General features: G+C 41.6%; 1 protein-coding gene across 1 annotated transcript in view; it reads right to left on the bottom strand.

The window, feature by feature from the left end:
• Positions 1-696: 696 nt before the first annotated feature.
• Positions 697-17,857, bottom strand: part of LOC111873803 — a 121,670-nt gene continuing 104,509 nt past the window's right edge. The window contains exon 4 of the mRNA XM_033755692.1: positions 697-1,108. Coding sequence (XP_033611583.1) covers positions 1,024-1,108 — 85 coding nt within the window. The 3' untranslated portion in view covers positions 697-1,023. The remainder of the gene's footprint in view (positions 1,109-17,857) is intronic.

The raw sequence follows: 17,857 nt of genomic DNA, 5'->3' as shown, positions 1-17,857 counted from the left end.
CCCCAGATGATAGGTGAGGGTGATTGTGGAGCAATTGGTGGAATGAAGATTGGCAGGGGAAACCGAAGTACTCGGAGAAAAACCGCCCCAGCGCCACTTCGTCCACCACAAATCCCACTTGACCAGACCTCGGTATCGAACCCTGGCCGCCGCGGTGGAAAGCCAGCGACTAACCGCTTGAGCTATGGCGCGTCCAAAAGAAATATAACTACCTGATTAGGGGAGGAACAATTACGGAAATATTCTTTCAAGTGTTCGCTTCAGAAATTGCTGCTACCAAGTCTGCCTTCCAGAGCAGAGGAGATGCAGACACAATTACAGGACTGTTTACCAGATATTGGGTATTGGGCGAGAACTGGTCTCTTACTAAAATTAGAAATCCCTGTAGCTGATACTGTCACGAGAGCATTAAATTGATAAATGCTGAAATACTTAGGAGAACAGTTTAGAATTTTATTTAATGGAGAGTTCCTCATATTTTTTTCTCTTATCTTTCTCAGGATAATGAACTCAAGGACGATACGAAGGGATGAGGAGTCCACGAATGTAAACAGAATTTTCGTGAAGACACTTGTTGTAAAATGTATACTTGAAAAATCCAGAAGGTGGAAAATAAGGTGCTGAGCCATTCTGTTCGTATTGCTCCTTAAATTTACAACTATTTTATCTGTTGTACAAATATATTTCCGTCTTAAATGCAACTAATTACCACTCATCCTTCTTCCTCCCGTATAAATACAACTAATACACAACAATATGTCCCTTACATATTGTAGACAACATTGCATCTCCCTCCTTACAAACTGCACAAATAGTACGCGTAAGTACAACTATAAACAACTCTCGAAACTTATTATGACATGACGCCTGGAAGTTGGTATAGTGAAGCCAGTGCAGGCGTCCATTGCTACGCAAAGGCTCAAAACACATTCCAGCGTCAACGAATACGTAAGCAAAAATCAAAGATGTGTCGTCTCTATGCAACGGCGAAGGAGATACGCCTCTATAAAAATAGAGGAAATTTTAGGAAACGGTGTTCTCTGTTGGGTCCGCCCCTAGGGCATATAACGAGAAGAAAGGAAGTCTCTTGAGTTGGCAGTTGGAGATGCTGGAGAAGAGAAGACATAGTGTGTCATTTAGTGGTTTGTGAAGTTTAGCAACAAGTTGTATAAGTGTGCAATAAATGAGGTCATCAATCCAAATGCCGTCTATAAGACACGCACACCCTAAAGACGTTGCATATAAAACTAACGATAAAATGATATAACAAACATATTGATTACAGCTTACAAATATTACCCACCAACGCAAAGAGAACGTAACACGAATCCAGAAACGAGAAATATTCTCAAGCAAATATCTTTTAAATGAATAGACGATGACCATAATGCAGTTAACATTAAGATGTTAATTAATTTCAGTTTTAATTCTAAGCTTAAGTCATTCTGATTAGGAAATATCGCGATCACAGGCAGTAAATAACTGACATACAGTGCAACAATTACTGCAAAATAGACAACACCTGATGATGGCTGTATACAGCCGAAACATGTAGTGAGGAAGAAGATTGACCAGATAATAAGTTGCGTTGAAGGCGGAAATATATGTGTGCAAATGACATATTAATGCATCAGGAAGCGTCAATACAATATTAACTTCTTTACCGTTAGAGAGGAATGCACCTAACGCACAGAAGTCCAGACGACGTAAAATCACTTCAAGCGGGGGTAAAATTATCCCTGTATTTAATTACTTCATTAAACACTGTGCCATGAAGACGTACGGAGCAGTGCAGCTCCACCCTTCTTGACTTCGGCACTAGGTGGAAGGGAGTGGTCAGATTCATGACCTTGACGCTTTACCACCGGAAAAACAACCCCCTGTACCCATTACATACGAGGTTCGATGGGCCCCAAAGGAGGTCTAGACGTTATGGAGAACAGACAATATTTCCCTTGCCGGAAATCGAAACCAAACCGTCCAGCATGTAGCCTAGCCGCTATATTGACCAAGTTTACGTGTCTAGTAATCACATGAATGCATTTAGGGTCGCGAATACAAGAGAACGATTACCTTGAATAACAAATTAACGAGTTGAATGCAGTAACTCTTGTATATATCAGCACACTGTGTTTTAATGTAGAAGTATTTGCCATTACGAAACATGTATTAGAGCATATCAAATATTACTGTCACGATTTATGGATGTGACTATGGATCTGGTATATATTGGTGAATGGATTTATTGACCACCTATACACAGCACTCGGAACTATAAGTAATTACAGTGCTATGGCTAATCTCCACGCTTTACACATCTTTATCACATGCTAAGTCTTCTCAGTCTTCACTAGACGTTTTCTGACAACGGCTTCCAACCTTGCACTTTATTCATCTTCCCGCTCTCATATCCTCTTCCCACAGCCCCCCGTGCAGAACTCAACCCAACGCATTCAACTATAAAATAATCTCTTCTCAGCCTCCCTTGCTGATATCAATTCAATTGCTATCCCTTAAATGTCCGGATTACCCCAGTTGATTTCTTTATAACTCCTAGGCACGGACAATATCGAAAACAAAATTATTCTATATTTGCCTGCATGTTCGTTTCTGCTGGAACTTATTTACCGGGCCGTTGCTCAGAAACTGCTGTTTGTTTATTTACTTATTGTATATCAGTGGCTGAATATGTTATTTTCCTTGAGGTCTTTGTCTAGCAACGGGTCCCTAAGCCACATTAAGTTCGTATGAAAACAAAATCAAAACAATTAAAGGAAGTCCTTTAATGTTTCGTAGGGGCATACATTTCAGTGTTTATTCTTATATTCCCCTTAAGTTCCAGCCTTTTGAAAAGAGACAAGTGGATCTCTGGGATGAATATTTCTTCATAATTTACGTTAAAATATGATCCTTAGAAAAGCAACTACGAGCGATACACTAAACACACCTTCATGTGTCATGGTCTTTTCTGAAACTCTCCACACAATCGTTCTACTGGGACTATTAGATTTTCAGAGTTTGAGATGGCTGTCTAAATCATCATATCTGGAGCTCCAGTTTATAAATTTCTTGCAGACAGACATAACGTGTGATCTAAGATGAAAAGAAACTGTACACATCTACAAAAATATTCACTCTTTACAAGGCAAGGGGAAGTTCACATTCAAAGATATATAATCTGATTCAATATCGCGTTATGTATATTGTCAACATAATCATAAGGTAGACTAATGAAAGTTAAAATATGCGACTGACAAGGAAGAAGAGGCACCCCGAGAAATGTCAATTCGTCTTTGAGTGTCCTCCCAAGATACCAATCATCTCAGCAATGCAGATCTCTGCCGTCCCTGCCTGAGTTCAACGTCAATATATCATATAAAGGGCACATATACGGATGTAGTGTTCACGTCACGAAACTGCCTTACTGCGCAAGCGTCCGACAGATCACATGCACAGTAATACTTAGCGCAGGCGCAACTGTCTGTATCGTGTAGCAACTCACAAACACCGTTTAGTTAAACAGATTGCCGAGACTTTTCTTGTAACATTCAACAACGGTGATGTCAGAGTGGTCAGAGTGAAGGAAATTAAAGATCTTTCAAAATGATTAGGTCCCATACTTAGGTACAAAGGAACGCAATTATGAAATCATCTATCTAAACTCTTAAAACCTTTTTAGTGATCTTCGTTTTTGTTCTGCCTTCCGTAGCTGCTACAGTTCTTTGTCGGAGTATTTTGATTGGACTATTCGTCATTCATGTTTACATTTGTATGGAGACTTGCTTTCATTGTCGTCCATTCCATGCCAAATGGATAGGGGAAACATGGGCTATATGCACCTGCTTTCAGTGCTACATTATATCTTGTGTGGGGCAGAACACTTTGGAATTTTATTGGTCTGTTCATGACCAGTTTCTTAAAATCTCGCCGTATCACACCAACTTAAAGAAAGACATGATAATTTCTCTGTATTAATATTGTAGAATTTATAGCCGTTGCTCTGCAACGATCATGAAATAGGTAATTATATCAGACCTGTTTCTGGGCAAAAAGGCTCGGTACACACGTCCCTGCTGCAACAATTACGCAAGCAAAGGGGGAAGCGGAGTATTGCCTACGCGATCCGTGTCGAAGAGCTATAAAAAGAAGAGAATTGGGGCAACTAGTCACTTGAGCTCTGTGACGGAGGCTGAGGGCAGATGACGCTAGAGTTGAGTTGACAGTTGACAAGAGGCCTGCAAGGACGGTTGTGACAAGAGGACTTGAGCGCATGAAGCTGAAGAATCTTCACTGCTAGAAGCCGTTGCCAGGGAAAACACAGCAGGTTGGAAAGGCTTAGCTGGTGCTGCGGTGATCTGTGAATTATGATGATTACTGATACTGTTGTAATTACTTGTAGGTCAGAGTGGTGCGTATAAGTGGTCAATAAATCCATTCATCAACCCAAACCCAGTCTATAGTTGCACACCCGCAGATCATGACAATATTTATATCTGAGATCGGACTGGACTGTTATTTGCAAATAGAAGAGAAGGATCTTGTCATTTCACTTCGTAGTCTGCATCTCGATGGTGAGAATCCATTCACACAGGATCGCTTAACCTTAACGACGCGTTTCTTCGAAAAGCACGTTCTTCTGTGTTTTCACGTCACGTAGTTAGGACAGATCCCTACATTTCGGAATAGATCACTGTGGTCGCGGTGCAAGGGCCAAGAAAGCCCAATCTTTATACATTCATTCATACATTTCGGAAGAAAATAGCGCTTGTATCTTCAGGGTCAAGAATAAACTAAGCGAGAAACCAGAAAGTTCAGCTTACCGCCTGTTTATGTTGATTGCTTTCTTGGTTTACAAGTCAGACATGAAGATTGAAATAATATGTTCCTCCGAAACTTGATGCCCTCCGACTTACACAGCGTCACAACCCAGAAGAATGCACTCTTCGTAGCCACGGCTCTGAGAACGTCAAATACGTGTAAATCGACTTGTTTCTTAACGGCTGTAGGGAGCCGTTGCACTGACCACGCGACACCCTCTATCCGCAAAAGTTGGCACTAACTTCGCCGATAAGCGGTGGTCGCACGGTTGGTATAATTAACTTGCGGACTAGAGGCCACGGAGTTTTTGTTTTGTTCTTCATTTTCTACTCTGCTGGGCCCAGTCGATAGAGCCAGTCCCTATCTCCGGACACATGTGCTAGCCCCAAGATGGATATAAAAGCCAAACTTTGAAAGGAACAAAGCAAAATATCCCGAAAAGTACCGATAAAGCCAAGACCGTTACACGTTTAGGTTATGGCACAACAATAATAATTTGCAGGTTTGTAGTGAGTAGAATGAATTATTTCCCCATAATTTCGAACTTGCATGTTTTCAGGTACCGTTTCGAAGACTTAACATCTGTTTTTTGTTTACTCTTATTGAAATGACACCGAAATGGGTCATTGAGGAGAATTCTTGGACCGATGAATTCTTGAGTCTGAAAGATTCATGTATATTGATTTTCATAATTTGTACTCCACCAAACATTAGCAGGATGTTGAAATCAAGGAAGATGGGTAGGCGGTACATATAGCACGCATGTAGGAGATATGAATTTTATATATTTGTTAGAAAAGAAGAATTGGGAGACCTGGTTATAGGTGGGAAGAAGAAACTAATACGTGGTTTGAAATGTATGATGATAATGTGGACTCCATTCATCAAGCTCGAAATATGGTAGCTTGGACCACTCTGCTACAAAGAAAATTATCTGGGCTAATATCAGCTTCCAAGAAGAACTGATTAGTTATGTATCCTCATGTTAATACCAAATAGATTCCTAGGCATCCCAGACTACAAGCCTAGGTTTAGTGGACTATAGCAATATGACCCTGCTAACGGTAGCATCAAGCCCATGTCTCCCCTATATTCTGTATCTGAATCCTATGGAAGTTCTTTCAAAAGAGTTCACCGGCCTCTTGGGCGTCCTAATGATGTTACCCGCATCAAAACGCCATCTTCCTTTAAGTCGTCACATCAATGCGATGGTTTTCTCTCCACGTCATATCTGACTCCTTCATTGTCTCTCTGCACAAAAGTATAGAAGCTGACGCCGCCAAACATCGCCATATACGGTGATGTAATGACTAGGGTCACACGTCATACAACGTGACGCCAGTGATTTGGATATTACTCGGAGCAATAAGGAATCATCAATGCGAATTCATGGAAAGAGAATATTATTGTTGGTTTTGTGCGCTCCTATTACTGTATTAAACTGGAAGGAAATGTTTGTAGCATATAAATAAAGGGGCGTGGATATATTTTAGAGGTATACCGCACCGGCCCGTCACAGTGGCCGTGCGATCTAATGCATGATCTGCCTTTGCCCGCTCGGATACCGGAATTGTGAGTTCGAATCTCACTGTTCGCCTGCGTCTATTCTGTGTTTGCGTTGTCGTGTATAGGCTAATTGCCCGTCCAAGAAGACCTACCGACTGTCTAAAGGCGCGTCCACATTACTCGTGCTCGTGTGACTCGCTATGCTCGCCAGTAATGTGGATGATATTACAAGTCATGAGACAAGCAAATTTTAATTTTTAATTTAAAAACTACAGCCAATAAATTAAAATACGACTGCAACCTGTACACACTACAAGTAAATACACGGATCCTCACGCGCCGAAGCCTGGCGAGCAACTGAAGTAGTGTGGACGAAGATTTACGAGCACAAGTAAAAGCCAGACGAGTCTCCCGACGAGCACAAACCTGGCGAGCATGAGCACGAGCACGAGTAATGTGGACGCACCTTAAGGTTAAGAAACTGAAATGAAACGAAGCGTTTCACGGTTGCCCAATGTTCCAAGTGGGAGCAACAAGAATAAATAGATAGACGGATGGATGGATGGACGGATGGAAGAAGCATAGCATTTTATAAAGTTCACCTATCTCAGGTAAAGAATACGACAATGTAGAAACATTCACACTGGTTACAAACTACTACAATAAAACTCGATTCTAAATTATTGTGGGGTTTCCGTGTATAGACCACGGAATCACCGACAGTGATTCAGAATCTTGCCGTAAAATCTCGAAGAGATACCTGGTTTCGGAGCAGGCTATAACAGTCCTAACGATGTTCTGAGCTTTGTAGTTGAGAGACGTCAATCCGCTCTCCTTGACTGTGCATTCGGGACAGGAAACTGCCACTTTCTTGGCTCCTCTATGTACAAATGTTATTGTATGCAAAAACTATTAGAACTACAGTTCCGCGTCCGAGAGCCTTTGTTTCATTGCCACACTCCCATTGTTCTGTGGTCCCTGTCCTCTCAGCAACGCCACGTACTGCATCCAAATCAGTGGCCAGCACACAAATTCACTTGCCGCTCAACGTTTCGAAACGCCGTTGAGAGCTGGAAATAACAGGAAGAATCTTCTAATTCCTGCTACTTAAATAACTTAAAGAGAGCTAGGAGAGCGCAGTAATTGTAAGGGAGGGTACGGGCTGGACGGCCGGGGTTCTATTCCCGGAAGGGGCAAGATTTCTTTCTTCGCAAAATAAAAACCAACCAGAATCTTGTCAAGTGGATACTGGGAGTTCTTTCCCAGGGATGAAGCTGCACGAGCATGACATTGACCTCTAACCTCCACCCAGTGCGAGGTCAAAAACTCCAGGGTCAACTTTACACTTTTTAAAAATAATTTACAAGTCTTTTTGATTATTTAAGTCAAACAGTGGCGTAACTAAAGAATATGCTGTGATGTAGTTTAGCTTGTAAATAATTAAAAAATACATTTTTCAGTAATTTAATTGAAATAATGCTAAATTACGACATTTAGTCTCTGCTCTGTAAATATATTCAACAAAGCTGAAGACATATAATATTCTCTAACGTAAGGAAGTATATTTCAGTGCTTGTTCTTGTTGTCTCCTGTTCCTACCTTTGAACAAAGGCCATTGGAACCTTAAGAGAAATATAGCTTTATACTTTCACTTAAAATCAGATTCCTAGGAAGCAACTACAAGCGGTTTAATGAAACATATCTTCACAGATGATAGTGGTTTCTGAGAATGTGCACACAATCGTATCACTGAATCTCTCTCTGAGATATCTGCATGTAGTACCGCAATCTGACGCGCCAGTAAATAAAGACAATGACGAGAGGACAGCAAAATAGTACACAAAACTGCGATGTTGTTCTAAATTATTTTCAGGAGGGAAATTGAATACCGTTTGGACATCTTACGTGCTAAGGAAGGTGAGCGTGTTGAAGTCATTTAACGTTCTGTAGTGTTGATTCTGAAAGTAATAAAACTTCTTGAGTTACATTTTCATATGCCGATAGCAGTTTCATATTGTTCCTTCCGTTTCAAAATTACGGGCCACGGAAACCCTGACAATAATTTAGAATCAATGTTGAATCATGACGAAAAGAACAACAAACAAAAAACAAACTCCGTGGCCTATAGTTCGCAAGCGAACTACACAGATCAATAGGCCGCCGCTTGTCGGCGAAGTTAGTGTCAACTTTTGCGGATAGAGAGTGTCACGTGATCAGAGCAACGGATCCCCACAGCCGTTAATCTCGGTTTTATATACCGCAGTCATTATTTTCTTGAAACAGCTCCTCAGTTATCTTCATGAGACTGACTGGACCCAGTCCAGACCCACTACTTCTCAGAGAAGATGAAAATAACTATATATCATTAATGGAACTTATTAATGTTTACACTACACGATGGCATTGTTGTTCATATGCGTGTAATTTCAATATGAAGCCTCTTTACGAATTTTGAGGTCTTTTGGATTGTGTAACATTCTGTAGTGCGGAGAAAGAGCCACGTTTCGGAGGAACAAATGACTTACAAGTGAGACCCAGCAAAAGCAGGAGAGAAGCTAAGCTCAGCTCTGTTCGGCTGCTACACCCCGGAAGATACGTGCATCAAATACAAGAAGTCGCTTAACTTTCCATCCTGTAATTCAGGACAGATAAAGAAAGAGAACGGGGTATGCGGTAACGTAGTTGGTCGAGGCACTATGCTACAAGCCGGGAGGTCGCGGGATCAAGTCCCGATGAATTTTCTTCAACTGACAGACAGATGGACAGACACAGAGGAATAAATTGGCAGCAGGATGATCTTATAAGCCTCATTTTTTCTCGAAATAAATCAAATAAGCTAAAGATAATGTTGGAATGTATTTATTTGTGTGGTTTGGGGTCTAGAAAACCGAGATTAACGGCTGTGGGGATCCGTTGCGCTGACCACGTGACACCCTCTATCCGCAAAATTTTGGCACTAACTTCGCCAAAAAGCGGCGGTCATTTGGTCGGTATAGTTCGCTTGCGGACTACAGGCAAAAGAGTTTTCTTTTGTTTGGGGTTTTATACAAATATATTGATCAGGAAGTAGTGGTCACATCTACAGATCAGTAGTGAGAGATACCGGCCAAACGCTATGTATGTTCCCGACTTTACAGCAACCAAACTGTTAGGGCTACTGCTGCCAAGTCTAAAGGTTTGCGTTATTCAACTGACGGCAAAGTCGAATTCGATATTTTCCACCACTTCCGTTTTGGCAGTACTTTCGGAGGCCGACTCCAACTTCAGGTAAAAGTATAAAATCGAATCGATTAGCTGGACATAAATTCTGGCTCTGCTCCGGGAGATAAGATTGGTTTTAGTTAATGAACTCTCCCGCATAGAGATAAAGATCAGGTCTATCTAACAGGCTATCTACACAGGCAGAGAGATATTAGCTCTACCTAGTGGGTTTTTTTCCATCCATTGATGCAGATTAGATCTATTTATTGGGCTATTCCGATCAGAGTTTAGATATAGGCTCAATCTAAACGGACTCTGTTCATCCACTGATAGTGATTAGATCTAGTAGGCTACCCCCACTCGAGAATAGGAACCAGTTCTACCTGACGGGCTATTCTAGTTCTTAGATTGAGATTAGTTCCATTTATGTGCGGTCTCTGTTTGAAGGGAGAAATTACCCCCATCAAACAGATAATCGCTTTCCAAGTATGTACATTTTTTTATTGCTAGTGGGGTGGGACTAAGTCCCTTGTACTGCGGCCACTTCTGGCCTATTGTACCAGCCCCAGATGATAGGTGAGGGTGATTGTGGACCAATTCGTGGAATGAAGATTGAAGATTGGCAGGGGAAACCGAAGTACTCGGAGAAAACCTGCCCCAGCGCCACTTTGTCCACAACAAATCCCACTTGACAAGACCCGGGATCGAACCCGGGCCGCCTTGGGGGGAAGTCAGCAACTAACCGCTTGAGCTACAGCGCGGCCTAAGAATATACATTACTCCTGTCTAATATTCCTGCCCTATCACCGTAGAGACGAATACACGGACGTTAGCTGAAACACATTTTATAATATTGTCACGAGTCACAGTGACTATGGCGCGGGTTTGGTTTGATAATTAGATTTATTAACAACCTAAAGGCCGTAACTACAGTTAATATTACACTCTTGCTTATTTACGCAATTTACAATCACTCCACACTAATCTCTTCAGTCTATCTGCACTAGTCTTCGTGGACTTATAACACGGGAAATGTAACAGTCTCACGGAATCACACACTGCCAATGTTCATTCATTCATCAGTAATCTGTCAAGACGACAGGTCCACAGTCTCTTCCAAAACAGTTCCTCCACTTGATGCGATCTAGAGCTTTCTCCTTCAAATGAAATATCTCGCATACATGGTATCTCTGGTTTTGGAAAGAGACTATCCAGGAAAAGTGATAATGTGGTAGTTTTTCCATTTGCTTTCCACATCGCAGTACAACAGCCGTTCAAACCACTCTGGTCACGCCTGTTGCTATACGAACTTGAACCATCTCGAGCATTATTTACTCTGTGCTTCAAGTCGCTGCTGATGACGCTGCTTCCGGCATCAGTTTTTGGTGTCTCTCTTCGTCTGATGCCTACCCTTTGACCTGTCCAGCAAGGGAGGCCCTGCCAGTAGCTACGCTACCGCTGGTATAGCTCTCAGGGTCCTTGGCATACTCAAACCCTCTCACCACGATTAGGTGGAGCCACCAACGAGGGGGTGCCAATGTTACACATAAATAAAATCTTCTAATCACACGTTAAGTGTTCACAGGCCGACTTCTAGGTCTTCTTCAACTATGAACTTCCCGTGGCTATCTCCTTACTTACTTCTTCGCGTGCTTCTGCCGCTGTTCTTCGTAACTTGTAACTGCTTTACATATTATAGCAGAGAAACGGACATAATCTATAATAAACACAAAGCACGTGATCGCTATCTACCCAGCCTATTGGCGCGTCAGTCGGATCTAGAGAAAACATATGTCACGTGGCCACTATCCAATATTGTGACGTCACCTTGGGAAATGAAAATACAGCTTCTTCTATGGTTGCGTAACATACCAATGGAATGTTTACCAAGAACTTGTTTTCGCAGGAACTTGTTTACCCGAGTAAACAATCCCAAGTACCTTCTGTAGAGGAGGGAGGGTAGGCCCCAGAGCCGGTCTGGGCGTTATGGAAAAGAGATAAATATTTTGACACAGCAAGAAATCGAAATTAATCTTATTCAACGAAACACGATTAAATCCTATACATTATAAAAATCATCAACAATTTTGTTGATATATTCAACATATCACCATTTTTTACCTTAATTTGGTCTTAGTTCAATGAATTTTCTCTCCATAGACACCATATTCTCCCATAAAAAAGCTTGAGAGAAATTCTTTACGATTTCTCATTCTGCTATTGTAAATTCCGTTTCAAAATATCTTGCAAAACCGCAGTATCAGTGACAGAAACGCAATTATAGAGAAGCATTTGAGTTTTCATAGGAAACAGAAGATATTTATGCATTTCAGTTGGCAGTCCTGACCAAGCATACTTTCCTGCGTACCAGCCATGACATCGTCTCTTCTTATATTTCAGGTTCCCGATTCCGTGAGTTTCTTTCTGAATGAGCCGGGACTCTAATTCTATGTAACGCGATGTCCAGCCTTTCAGTGGGCTCAGCAGACCGAGCATGGGCTGTCAGGAGTGATTGCAGATTAATGATGGCTGAGGAGAAAGAGAGCGCTTTGGGTGGTCACCACCACTTGTATGATGGTCTCCAGACAGAAAGAAAAGCAACAACAACAAAATCAAAACAGTTCATAAGTTAAAGTACACTCCGAGCTCCCTGCAGACACATGGAATCAAGCTTACATTGAAACTAATGAAACAACAATACTCCATAGAAATCAAAAGAACAACGCAATCGAGTACTAATAAAATGGACGGAAGATTGAAAGACTGTAAACGTGAAGAGAAAAAGGTATTTGGGCTGCGTCACAGTTCAGGCAGTTGGTTGGCTTCCCGACACAAAGCCTTGAGAGCATTCTCAAGTGATTTAATTTAAAATTTCTAGTTGACCAGGTGTACAAAGTGGAATTATTACGGATCATTTTCCAACTTCCGATTTCTCCTGTTAATGGTCATTCCACCATTGCTCCATACTCATCTATCGCTACCCCCTTTTGGCGGTAATATAAACATGACAAAGTAATACATTAAAGTTTTCAGTTTCATCTTTGGCCCGGTACTTGGCAGACTGCTGAGTAGCATGTATAGAATGATCAAATCAAGGAGGATGAGGTGGACAGGGCATGTAACACGAATGGGGGAGACGAGTAATGCATATAGGATATTGGTCGGAAAGCCAGAAGGAAAGAGACCACTGGGAAGATCAAGGCGTAGGTGGGTGGAAAATATTAAAATGGATCTTAGAGAGATAGGATGGGATGGTATGGATTGGACTGACCTGGCTCAGGATAGGGACCAGTGGAGGGCTTTTGTGAACACGATAATGAACCTTCTGGTTCCATAAATTGCTGGGAAAATTCTTGAGTGCCTGCAGATTTGGTTTCTCTTCAAGAAGGACTCAGCTCCATAAGTAAGTAAGTATTCCACATACGAGTAAAGTGCGTAACTTAAAAAATTTCCCAACAGTAACCAAGGAATGCGCTGTTTTCGCTAATTATAAATGAATTATGAAGTTCAGTATCTCGGGTTTAATGTGTCCTGAAATTCCTACAAGTTACGTCATTGTCCCATTCAACTGGCTGTAGACCTTGAACCATTTGCAAATTCTATGCTGAAGACTGGGACGGCTATTTAACAATTCATGAACAATCGGACGTGAAATTCCAAGCTGATTCATCTGAATGACTCGCACGGTCTGCAATGAATTGCGCCCGTTCTTTGTTTCGTACCAGTGTTTAATTTCTATTGTTTCCTAGTTTGCTTTCTCCACACTCTTCATCAGTTTCAACAGNATAAGTTCAAATTCGTCTCCAATGGGTACCGGTGGCTCTTTCCCCAGCGGTAAAGTAGCCGGGGCGTGAAGCTGACCGCTCACCTCCAAATAGTGCTGAGGTCAAGAAAATATGGGTGTACATATCCACTCCCTCATACGCCTTCATGGAATAGTGCTTCATTGGTTAAGTACAGGGACAGCTTTACCTTTCAGATGCCATTTTAATTTTTGTTCTCAGGTCGGTCTGCTAGAGTTAGGACGGTGTATCATTTTCAGTCTATGAGTAATTTCGCTATTGTCTAGTAGATTCACTGCTAGTGCATTAGTGCGGTTTTCTAATTTTCTTAATTATAACGTATTTCACTTCTTTATTTTCCTGAGCACTGTCTTCATTTCTAGATCTTTACGGATCCTGTGGTTGCTTATTTGCCAAGGTGCATTCAGAATGGATCGAAGAGTCTTGAATTGAAAGCGCTGGAGGATTTCGATGTTCCAGTTGGAGGCTGTCCCTCATAGCTGAATTCCATAGGTCAACGGATCCTGTGGTTGCTTATTTGCCAAGGTGCATTCAGAATGGATGGAAGAGTCTTGAATTGAAAGCGCTGGAGGATTTCGATGTTGCAGTTGGAGGCTGTCCCTCATAGCTGAATTCCATAGGTCAATATGAGTTTGAGTACTGCTTTGTCTAGGTCTAGAATATTTTAGTTTCGGCAATGGACAGCTGTAAAGCTTTATATTTCGAGTTAGGAAAATAAACATAACATCATCAGAATAGACGATGGGATAGACAGAACGCTTAACACTATCTACCTAACTTCACGGAAGTGAGTCCTTGAGAAGCCACGCGTAGCTCAGCTACTCAAGAATTTCGAAAGTTATATGGAACCCGTAGGTTCATTACCGAGTTTAGAGGCCCTAGCCGCTAGTCCCAATACTCAACCAGATGAATCCAATCCACACCACCCCATAATATTTCTCTAAGTCTTTCTAAGTTTGTTTCCTTCTGGCATTCAAATAAAAACCTCGTATGTATTCTTGACCTTCCCCATACGTGCTACATGTCCTTCCCACTTCCCGTCTTTGACTTGATCATTTTACTTATAATATTTGATGAAGAGTACATGTTATGGAACTCTTCATTATGCAGTTTTCTCCAACCTCCTATCATGTTTTCTTCTTCTGGCCAAATATTTATCTTAGCACCCTGTTCTCAATTTCCCCCAGTCTGTGTCAAGAGGTATAGTTTCGTAGTCATACAATAATACAGGAAAAATTGTAACGTTATTTATTTTAATTCTTATGATTTTAGACAGAAGACGAGAAGTCAAAAAGTTCTGCACTGAATGATAGCAAACATTACCCGAGTTCAGTCTGCTCTTAATGTCCTCATGAAATAAATTTTGATTTGTTACTGTTGGTCCCAAATAATTGTTTTTGTCACATTTTCGAAGCTCTATTATCTGTCTTTATGTTATGATTTTGCCCTGCATCCTGGTGTCGAGACAGCAACCTCCTCTCTAGTTTAACTTACAGCTGCTGTGTGTTAGAACACGTAACACAGGCTTGGGAGAAATAACAAATGCAAGAAAAATGTTGATTGGAATATTTCAAGTTACGAAGGATTCAGCCGAATGAGTAACACTCCTTCTTCATATTCGGAGGGTCTTCTTTTGTTTTGATCTATAGATTAGGTATCCTACGTGAGTTATTTAATGTTTTTCTTCAGTGCCGCTAAGCAAATGTTGAAGAAGTGCTTTAAATTGGCCATAAGCATTAATTTAAAATCATTTGAGATTCATCATTCGCAGCAACCCTACCATCCAATGTTATACGTACAATATGTGGAGCTGAAAATCATCGTTAAATAACAGGAAATCAATAGCCCACATCTCAAGGCAGAAAGACACTTCTTGTAAGATTCATGTTTCAAGAACGGACCTATGAGGTGGTTACTTGGTTGCGAAAATTAGGTAACAAATCGAATATGTTTTGCAGTACCAGTAAATGTGAATGCATGGGGGTTCCCAGTTTCAGAAACGCGTCCGCGAGTTTCTCGCCTTTCGAAAGAAATGACAATTTACGCCTACAACTGCGCTGTTTCTTGGAATATTATTTTAATTTTCTTTTTCATTGACCATCTCAAATGAAAAGCGAAGGAAGGGCTAATTCGAATTGTCCAACATCAGTGTGGTTTTAAATATCTGTGTTAAGAATAGGGTCTGGTGGCGGGCTCTTGTGGACATGATATGAATCATAAAACAAAAACGAAGAAATGTTACTGACATAGCGATGCATGGCCTATCACAATGGCCGCACGCTCTACGTCATGAACGGTTTTCATCCGGTCAAACAATGGGATCGTGGGTTCGAATCCCACTGAGGACATGAGTGTCTGTGTCCGTTTATTCTGTATCTGTGTCCAAGGAGTCCTACAGACTTTGTATAATATTACAGTGAAAATTCGGGCAAGGTCCATAAGGGCTGTAGAGCCATAGATAGATAGGTAGACAGACAGACAGATAGATAGATAGATAGATAGACGGAGAGGCAGATAGATAGATAGCGATTGTTGGTTTATCTAGGACTCCGCCTCATGATATTAATTGATACTTAGTGTGTCCCCAACGTGTTTAAAATGTGTCATCTCATTAATTGCTTAATGACGCTATCTGAACGGTGTAGGTATTATTATAACCTCAGGTTGCGGACGGAATATACTGAATACTCGTAAGCAGTTGCGTACAGCCGACAAAAGGATTGCCATCCAGCTTGGGTGTTGGGCGTGGTGCTCAAACTTCTCACTGTAAAATTTGCTACAGAATGTTACAAAGGACCTCGGATCTTGCCGGAATTCAATTGACCACTAGGAAGACCTAGGCGTAGGTAGGTGGATAATATTAAAATGGATCTTAGAGAGACAGAATGGTGTGATATGGACTGGAATGATCTGGCTCAGTACAGGGATCAGTGGAGGGCTCTTGTGAACAAGGTAATGAAACTTCATATTCCATAAAATATTGAGAAATTCTTGAGTAGCTGAGCGACTGGCGGCTTATCAACAAGGACTTCATCTCCATGGAGATGATTGTGACTGACGATTTAAAAAAGATAAGACAGGAAGCAGACCTGACTCCATTTAGGTTTTGCCGCAATAGTTGTTTGGAGAAACTAACGAAAAAGGGAAATACCTCGACCAAGATATTCTGTCTCCGGATCAGGAGTCGAACTCAACACTTACCAACACGAAGCAGAGGTGTTAACTATTTACTCGGAACGTTCGGTTGAAAGATGTCGCCTGTACTTTTGGTCAGTCAGTAGAGTAACTCTGGCAACGCAGTGGACAGATTGTCTGTCGGCTGGGTCTTGTGTCTGCATCCCTCATCTTCTTCTGCTCCCCTGGTGGGTAAAGTCTTTGAATTTAGAGGAGACAACCAGCGGGGCGCCCGCGTGAGGATTACAGATACACACGCCATCAAATATGGAAAGGAATGTTCCAGGCACAGTAATCTACTTGCCACACCGTGGCCACACTCTTTTGTTTTCCCGCTACCAAACCCTGTCAACGATGGGTTATGGCCTCTTCTTACCTCAACCAAGGCCTCCGGGCAAGGACGATGCCACGGAGGGCGCCACTAGTCAGCAAACAGGTTTGTAAATCAGCGCGCAGCGGGTATTTCAAAATTGGCTTCACTGGGAGAAATTTTACTTTCCTATTGCACAGACTTCTAGTCCTATAAATATTGGGTTGTTAATGTTACATTTAGGTTATATTAATTTATACCCCAACCACACACTGCAGTATAGCTCATTCAGTAGAACGCTAAACTAGTAAGAAATGCATCACTGGCTTCACTTCAAGTTCAACAAGAGCGCTTTATTTGTTGCCATCGTAAATATTCTGACATGACGGCTGAAATCCGGAATAACGGACCAAGAAGAGTTGTTCATTGTTAGGAAACAGCCTGTAATCATATCTCCATGGTAACCAAGACACTCTTCAACGTCATAATACCCAAGACATCGCTAGACAACAGCCCTTTTAACACGTCACTATAAAATAGAGGAATATTTAACAACAGTATTTTCTATGCTGTCCGTGCAGAGGTTATATAACGAGGACACCAGCGGTAGAGGACAAGGCGCGGCAGTCAACATACGACCGTTTATGTGACTAGATTGCTGTTGTAGCAGGAGATACTAATGACAGGGCTGTACTGAACCTGAACTGACAGAGGCCTTGTATATGTTTTATATACATACATTTAATAACGTTTAAAATGTATATCGTACATAATGACAATTACTGCTGACTATGACTCTGGCAAAGCCAGATCCCTCCTCTCGTCAGAGAGAGCCCTACATTAGCAAACCTGCAGTTGTCTGGCCGTAATAAAGATCTGGTCTTAAGCCCCGGATGGCTGCTTTATTCCAAGACAGACTGGCCGACTGACCGTCAGTTCTAATATAAATTTGACTTGGATAGGACAAGGCCAGAGTAAAAGAAACCCAGTGCTGGGGGTGTATAACAGGGCCACCCTTTCCTGGCCTTCCAGGTTTGGAGAGTCT

The sequence above is a fragment of the Cryptotermes secundus genome, unplaced genomic scaffold (assembly GCF_002891405.2).
Source record: "Cryptotermes secundus unplaced genomic scaffold, Csec_1.0 scaffold314, whole genome shotgun sequence".
NCBI lineage: Eukaryota > Metazoa > Arthropoda > Insecta > Blattodea > Kalotermitidae > Cryptotermes > Cryptotermes secundus.
Note: the sequence above shows the minus strand (reverse complement) of the source record. Positions and strands in the feature narration are given on the sequence as shown.